This window comes from Octopus bimaculoides, chromosome 11, assembly GCF_001194135.2.
Source record: "Octopus bimaculoides isolate UCB-OBI-ISO-001 chromosome 11, ASM119413v2, whole genome shotgun sequence".
In the NCBI taxonomy this organism is placed as follows: domain Eukaryota; kingdom Metazoa; phylum Mollusca; class Cephalopoda; order Octopoda; family Octopodidae; genus Octopus; species Octopus bimaculoides.
The window spans coordinates 49,090,686-49,099,302 of record NC_068991.1 but is presented as its reverse complement, the minus strand read 5'-3'; the positions used below and the strand labels follow the sequence as shown (position 1 = coordinate 49,099,302).

Genomic DNA, 8,617 nt, shown 5'->3' with positions numbered 1-8,617 from the left:
TGAGTTTTAGTGTAATATAGATGTGTGTGTGTGCGCGAATCTTTGTGTTTGCCCTCATCACCACTTGACAACTGGTTTTGGTTTATTTACACCCCCATAACTTAGCGGTTTAGCAAAAGGCAGCCAATAGGATAAGTACCAGGTTTAAAATAATGCTTTCTACTATAGGCACAAGGCCAGTAATTTTAGGGGAGAATGTAATTTGATTACATCAACCCCAGTACTTGTTTCGTACTTTGTTTTAATGACCTTGAAAGGGTGAAAGGCAAAATTGACCCCAGTAGAATTGGAACTCAGAGTGTAAAGAGTCAGAAGAAAAGCTACTATGCATTTCTTGTCCAATGCAGTATGATTCTGCTAGCTTGCCATCTTAATAAGAACCCTTTTTACTAAAAACACAAGGCCAGAAATTTTGCAGGAGGAACTAGTCAATTATATCGACCCCCAGTATGCCACTGGTACTTATTTCATCAACCCCAAAAGGATGAAAGGCAAAGTTGACAGTTGAATTTGAACTCAGAATGTAAAGGTAGACAAAATGCCACTAAGCATTTTGTCTGGCATGCTAATGATTATACCAGAATGCCACTGCCTTAATAATCCTTTCTATTAAAGGCACAAGGCCTGAAGTTTTGAGGGGGGGGGGGGCTAGCAAATTACATCGATCCCAGTGTTTCACTAGTTCTTAAATTTACTTGTCCTGAAAGGATGAAAGGCAAAGTTGACCTTGGCAGAATTTGAACTCAGAACGTCAAGATAGACAAAATGCCGCTAAGCATTTTGCCCGGTGTGCTAACAGTTCTGCCAAACTTGCTGCCTTCTTAATAATAACAACAATGTGCTGTATCTACCACAAATGTAAGATTAATGTAACAAGGATGGGAGTGGGGTTCAGAAGATTGTTGAATAAATTGAAGCTAAAACATAAGAAGCAATGTTTTTTTATTGACCTAAAGGAAAGGAAAGGAAAGGAAAGTTTGGTACCAGTGAGTACTGAACTCACAACAAGGCACAGAGATTTTCACAGGAAAGGATCTAGTTTGGTTTGGTTCAAAGTTATAAGCAACAGATCTGCCATCTTTAAAATGATTATTTCTTTTACTATAGTAAAGTAGGACAGATGTAATCATGATTTAAGAAGAAATTGTAGTTATGTCTTTTCCAATGAGCATTTGTGAGGTTCATGCCTTTTTCAATAATAATAATACTGATGATGATAATTGATACAAATTTTGGCATATGGCCATCAACTTTAGGTACTTATTTGATTGACTCTGAAAAGATGGAAGGCAAAGTTGACCTCAACAGTACTTAAACTCAGAATGTAAGGCAGAAAGAAATGCTGCTAAGCATTTTGTTCAGTGCACTAATGATTCATTCTGTCAAGTTACTGTCTCATAAACATTAATAATAGTAATTCTTCTTATTACAGGCACAAGACCTGAAATTCACGGGAAGAGGACAGTTGATTGCATTGGCCTCAATATTCAACTGATACTTTATTTATATTGACCCCCCAAAAAAGGTGAAAGGTAAAGTTGATCTTAGTGGAATTTGAACTGGGAATAGAAAGAGTCAGAAGAAATGTAGCTAAACATTTTGTTTGACCCTCTAACAATTCTGCCAGTTTTCTTCCTTGTTGATAATATAGTAAAATAAAACTAATCAATTTGAGTATGTTCTATCCTAATTAGCTGATCAAATAAACCAAATGAAAGTGACGTGAAGAGATTGAATCCAAGGAAACTGGTGCTTCCTATACCTGGATAACCATTAGTTTACAGAAGAATTTGAGAAGTTCTAACTGTTGTGAGAAGAGGTGCAACAAATGGTGTGTTGGTCTTATTTTTGTTCTAGCAAGCAACCACAGTGATAATAGTTTCTCAAGGTTCTTTACTTTCAGATGAACAGCAAAAAGGGTTGAAATGTTAGACTTGTCAAGCTTCACAGCAGCTGAAATTACTGTTCCTATGGGAACTATCAAATGAAAATGAGCTGAATTTGTAATGCCCCTTCCTCTACCATTACCAAATATACAGAATATATAGTGTAGGCACACATATATATGTGTGTGTGGGTATATATTCTTTTTAATAATCCAATACAATTAAAATATATGAAATAAATATTAAAAGATAAACAATTAATCATTTATATACATATGCAGTTATATATACAATATTTATATATATATGTTATAGATATATATATAGTTAAAGAAGATAAATAGTAAATTATATATTATTACATATATAAATATTTTATATATATATAGTGCATTATACATGTGTGTGTATGTGTTACATATATTATACCAACACATGTATGTATGTTATATTTCATATTTATATGTTTTATATGTATATAAGATGGAATGGTTTTGAGCAGTAATACATGACCATAGAAGTTCAGGCATTCCTATGTTACAAAAGTCAGGCCCCAGAACAATGTTTGTTATGTTTACACATAATAAACTATATATAAGAAGTCAGTTGTATGCTTTGAGTAAAAAAAACAAAAACATGATACCAAAATCTCCCAGGCTCTTACATGCAACTGACAGAAATATTGAACATTTTGGATCAATATTTAGGCATAGGCTCTTGTTCTTTTCCAGACCAGTATGACACCGGTGAGAAGAAACACAGATGCGACACATAATATTAATATTCCTGATGTCAAAGGATGATGAAGCATTGTCAGTAAAATAGTCTCTGTTTGTGTGTGATTCTCTCAGAAGTAGTAGTTGTAGTATCCATTAGCTTGTGTGTGAAATAGCCAACCAGCTGATGATAAAGTAAAACAGAAATATGGGGTACATGGCAAGTACTTTCCTCCTGTGTGATTGGATATCTCCCAGGAAGGCAGTGGCAGCTGAAAAGACAAAGAGAAATATAAATATCTAGCTGTAAAAAAAAAACATGCCAAAGTAGACTTCGCCAGTGCTGGTGCCACATAAAAGGCACCCAGTCCACATTGTAAAGTGGTTGGCATTAGGAAGTTAATAATTTTATTCAACATATTCCCCTCTCGAATTCACACATTTATTACAGCGCTCCTTTAGTTTTTCTAAGCCCTGTAAAAAGAATTCTGAAGGTTGGGCGATATCCTTAAAGCCAGGAACTTTTCAGCACCTCCTTGTATGTGTGCTGAAAGATTAACCCTTTCATTAGGAAGAGCATCCAGTCATAAAAATCATACCAAAACAGACCTTGCCAGTGCTGTAGCCATGTGCAAAGCACAGAGTCCAATCTATAGAGTGGTTGGCATTAGGAAAGGCATCCAGCCATAAAAGTCATGTCAAAACGGAGTGGACTTGGTGAAGTCCTCTGGCTTGCCAGCTCCTCAAGCCATCCAACCCATGCCAGCATGGAAAATGGATGTTAAATGATGATGATATATGACAGAAAATGAACAAGAAATCTCAAAGGAAGAATGTAATATAAATTTAAAATGTATGATTAAAAGGCATTCACCATCAGATGGTGAATGCCATCAGTTGACTGATGAATTTAAAGGAAAGATTTACCGAGTGTTGCATACTACATGCAGTTAAAAAAATTGTATTTTCTTCTCTGAAGGGGTAATGGCTTTCTACAGCTGAATGTTGTGCATATAGTTAGTAAAGCATAAAGCAGAAGTGACACCTGTTGTCAGCCAGAAGGACTGTGGCCAGCAGGGCACAACACAGAAGCTATAATAGATTTCCATTGTTGACCATATATTCGGTCAGTGATGCAATGCCCTAATTTCAGATATTTCCTGTTTAAAAACAAAGACAAATAATTAAAAGATGAAAGAACTTACCAAATGTAGACCATCCGAAGGAAAGGAAAATAATACAAAAGCGAACGATGAAGAGAGCTGTCGTCTGATGAGCAAGGAGAATCAAGCGGCAAATTGTAAGTGCAATGGCAAGTGGTGTGACACAGTAGCCAAGAACACACACACTTTGGAAGAATGAACTGAAAGAAATCAAGAAGATGATGTCATATCAATAAGCTATCTTTCCAATAACTCCATTAACATAATTGAATAGGATAACAGGTTATACTGCCATAGGACCACTTCATCCACTTGCAAAACCTCTGTGATCGCTTCAGACTGGTCAGCATGGCAGCTCACGAACCCATTGGCACTGGACAGCGACCCATCAGTGATGAGATGGTATGACGTTGACTAGCTGCCAACAACCTGTGTTACCATTGTCTTGCTTGAGGGCCTGTCCTCACCACTTGCCACCGTCAGGCATGACTTCAATGGGTTACACAGCACCGACATTGGTGGTATCAACAATGGAGGCCGATAGTCTTCTCTGACGAGAGCCAGTACTGCATTTCCACTTTGGATGGCAGAGTGAAGGTGTGGCATAGGAGGGGTGAACACTGCAGAGATGTATGGGGTGGCCAAAGCATCATGTTTGAGGTGCTATAGGCCTGAATCAGAGAATTGGTCACCATGTGTTCCAAAATGTTGGCACAGGCAGAAAGAATGGCATCACAGCACAGCACTACATTAGCCAAATCCTAAGAGCTCACATCGTGCCTTTTCTTCACATGTCACCATAGCCATGTGTTCCAGCAGTACAATGCTCCCTCCCACACAGCCAGGGTCACCATGGACTCCCAGCATCAGAACCATGCTGTGACTGGCTCTCAGCCTGAATTTGAACCCTATTGAACACCTGTGGGATGAAATCCAGAGACAACTGAGCCAGGTGGTCCCAAGGCCAGCAACTCGTGTGGAACTGGAGGCAATTTTCCTCAGGGTATGGATACAGGTGCCAATGGCTTTTGTGAGCTGCCTCATCTACTGCATGTATCGACGATGTATGGCCGTTTTGAACACGCAGGGAGGGTATACATCATATTGAACATGTCATGCCCTACAATCTCAATGTGCTGGATCAGCCCACTACCAGAACACATGACGACTCATAGACTGTGGTCAAAGTGCATCTAAGAAATTGACTTTATCAGATTTATCAAAATTTATCTCTGACATAATGAAATTAAAACATATTTCAGTCATACACATCTCTTGTTTCTTTTGTGGTTCAGTGTAGTTAAATTTACCATGCTTGTGTTTCTACTAAGTAGGTTTACATATATGTATACATTTTCACTAAAATCTACATACACACCACAGACTCATATAAATGCAATATATACAATATAATACTTACATATTTCCACCAAGTAATTTAGAATTTAGAGTTACAACTACAGATCCAACCCAAAATATGACAAACACCTCAGAAAATTCTGGTCCACCAGATAACTGCTGGTCAAGGTGTTGTGGTGAACTCTGAAGCATCCTGAAATGAAATATACATATGAACAAAGTCTTCTTTTATGCTAATGATTGTTTATTTATTCGTTTAATAATCAATTAAAATTTTCTGTTAATTATTGCATCGTGCTGTCACATTTATTTCAATCTTGGTGTTACATGTTTCAATAGTGGGCGCACATTTATGGCTGTGCTCCCCAACCACATACATTCAAGTCCTGTCCCACTGTGTGGCACCTTGGTCAAGTCTCTTCTACTATAGCGACAGGTTGACCAAAGTCTTGTGAGTGGATTTTGTAGACGGAAACTGATAGGAAGGCCAACATGGTGTTGGTGTGTGTGTGTGTGTGTGTGTTTGTGTCCTTGTCTTGACACTGTGTGATAGTTATGAATGAGTGGCATTATCATACAGTTTGTGTTATTCATTCCCAACATTCTACTAAAACATGTCTAGCCATGGGGATGCATTACCTTGCTAGGAAATAGGTGAGGATTGGTTATAGGGAGGGGAATCCAGTCAGAGAAAAACTGTCTCAATAAACTCCATCAAGCCCATGCATGTATGGAAGAGTGGACATTTAAATAATGATAATGATTTAAATTGGGTAGGGGGCTCTGAAAGGGGTTTCAAGGAGTAGCGTCCCAGCCTTCTTGAGTTAGTTTTCTACCACATTTCTTAAAAATTGTGGTAGAAGCCTTGGTCTTGGGACCACACATGTCTAGAAAATGAGGTTGGGGGTAAGCAAGGGCATGCTCCCCGTAGAAAATCCAGCTCCAAAAAAGCCTCATAATAGCAAAGGAGAATGGGCACCAACCAGCCTGAAGGTTGGTGTGGGCTGCATCTGCCTACTGTGGTTGCTATGACATTGAGGTAGATCTGGTCATCCCTGTTAACATGGACAAAACATGGATTTAAAAAACTGGATGATGATGATGATGATTATATTGTTACCATTATTTCAATTCTGCCGTTACACTTATTCCAAACTTGATGCTACACATATTTTAACATTAGTGTTGCATGTATTCTAATACTATGGTGTATCAATTTTCATGTTACAAGTAATTCAATTATGAAGTTGACCTTATTTTTATATTGTATATCATATCACTGCTTTTCATTAGCATCATAACATCCACTTTCCTATGCTTACACTGGTTGAACAGAATTTGCTGAGGAAGATTTTCTATGGACAGATGCCTTTTCTGTCACCATTATCTTGTTTCCAAGCAAGATAATGCTCCTCCTCCTAGACCGCATGGAAGACTAGTCCTAACTGTGAAGAATAGAAGTGGCTCTGTGATTTGGGCAGCCATATAATGGAATTTTCCTGGTCCTTTTATTGTTCTATGAAATAGAGTTAAAATTAAGCATTGTCAGAGTATTTTGACAGAACAGGACCATCTTATAATTGATGATGGCAGTACAATAGTCTAGGATAATAACGAGCTGATTCACACAGATAATCTTATTCAAAATTGATAAAAAGTGCAGGAAAGTGAAGTAACAGTACATTTTGGAACAGTGAGAAGAAACACTTCCCTCTGACATTGTTGCTGAAAGAGCTAAAGCAGGTTTTCCTGGAAGAATAGCACAAAATCCCTCAAACAACTGTTTAGAACCTCACTCTATTAAAATTGTGACTGATGCCAAAGGTGGACCAATGCCATATTAAATAATAAAACAACCATTTCATTATTTTGTTCTACAATAGTGTATGTATACAAATACACTCACCTACAGATATACAGACATTTACAAACATATATATATACACACATGTAGACGTATAGACACACTCACACCTGCAAATATATATATATATATGTTGCCAGTGCCCCTGGACTGGCTTGTGCGGGTGGCACATAAAAGACACCATTTCGAGCGTGGCCGTTTTCGTGTGGGTGACACGTAAAAGCACCCACTACACTCTCTGAGTGGTTGGCGTTAGGAAGGGCATCCAGCTGTAGAAACTCTGCCAAATTAGATTGGAGCCTGGTGTTGCCATCCGGTTTCACCAGTCCTCAGTCAAACCGTCCAACCCATGCTAGCATGGAAAGCGGACGTTAAACGATGATGATGATATATATATATACACATATATGCATACAGACACACGAATGTACAAGAAAAACACAATGCATACAGATGTACTAGCATACATACACTACACAAATACATAAAAAAAGTACAGACACACATATACAAACATATATATATATATACATCATTGGAAAAGTTTAGGTTTTATCATAAATAGGAGTTCAAGCATACTTACAAAGCCAAGAACACACATAAAATGAGAGGACCCCACAAATCCCCTGCAATTAGAAACAAAAATTATAGTGATTAATTAATCAATAGATCAATTGGAAGTTCCAGAAAAAGAAAATAACCATTATGACAAATGACTCATGGAAATAAAGTTTACAGTCATTAATTGTAAGATTAATTAGAATTTAGGGATAAAGAGACTGATAATTTTCATAATGATTAATGACTCAAGGAAACAGAAATTACAGAGTTTAATTGTAAGATTGATTTGAAAAAGTTTAATTTAGGTGCAAGCATGGTTGTATAGTTGAGTAGCTAGTTCATTTCCCAACCACAGGGTTTCAGGTTCAGTCCCACTACTTTGCACCTTGTGAGTGGATCTAGCAAGTAGAAACTGAAAGAAGCCTGTCATACATACATACATGTGTGTCGCTCTGTGCAGACATCATGCAATGGTCGTTAGTGAGTGACCCCCTCGTACAAACAGGGTCATTTGTTTTCAGTCTTTTGTGAAAACGTGACTGGCCAAGTGGAAATATTACCCTACTGTGAAAATTGTGAGGGTTGGCAACAGGAAGGGCATCTGGCCATAGAAAATCTGCTGCAATGAATCATGTCTGACCCATGCATGCATTGAAAAGCGAACATTAAAACGATGATAATAAAAACAATTACAATAATATTTATGACTAATGATTCATGGAAAGAATCAAGAGTGATAGACAAACTGTAAGATTCGACTAATGACTCATAGCAATGGAATTTTCAGTGATTAATGGTAAGATGAATTAGAATTTGAGGATGAAGTGAATGACGGTTATAATGATGACTAATGATGGATGGAAATACTTACATTCTCGTAGCAAGACAGTACTCTGTTTTGGATAGAGAACATGGAAGAATTTAACTCCTACAGCTCTCAGGTCACGAAGCTGAAATATGGAAGGAGATTATTGACAAATACAGACAGATAATCTAGAGATTCATATATAATGTTGACATCGATATAAAGCTACCATATATATATATATATATATATATATATATATA

The 8,617-nt window shown here is 37.4% G+C and overlaps 1 protein-coding gene across 1 annotated transcript in view; it reads right to left on the bottom strand.

Annotated features, from left to right (window-relative positions):
* Positions 1–925: 925 nt before the first annotated feature.
* The window catches only part of LOC106880751 (protein YIPF6), a 16,027-nt gene continuing 8,335 nt past the window's right edge, over positions 926–8,617 (bottom strand). Inside the window, exons 3-7 of the mRNA XM_014930848.2 lie at positions 8,421–8,499; positions 7,572–7,614; positions 5,186–5,317; positions 3,808–3,965; positions 926–2,874 (exon numbers count right to left, since the gene is read on the bottom strand). Coding sequence (XP_014786334.1) covers positions 2,759–2,874; positions 3,808–3,965; positions 5,186–5,317; positions 7,572–7,614; positions 8,421–8,499 — 528 coding nt within the window. The 3' untranslated portion in view covers positions 926–2,758. The remainder of the gene's footprint in view (positions 2,875–3,807; positions 3,966–5,185; positions 5,318–7,571; positions 7,615–8,420; positions 8,500–8,617) is intronic.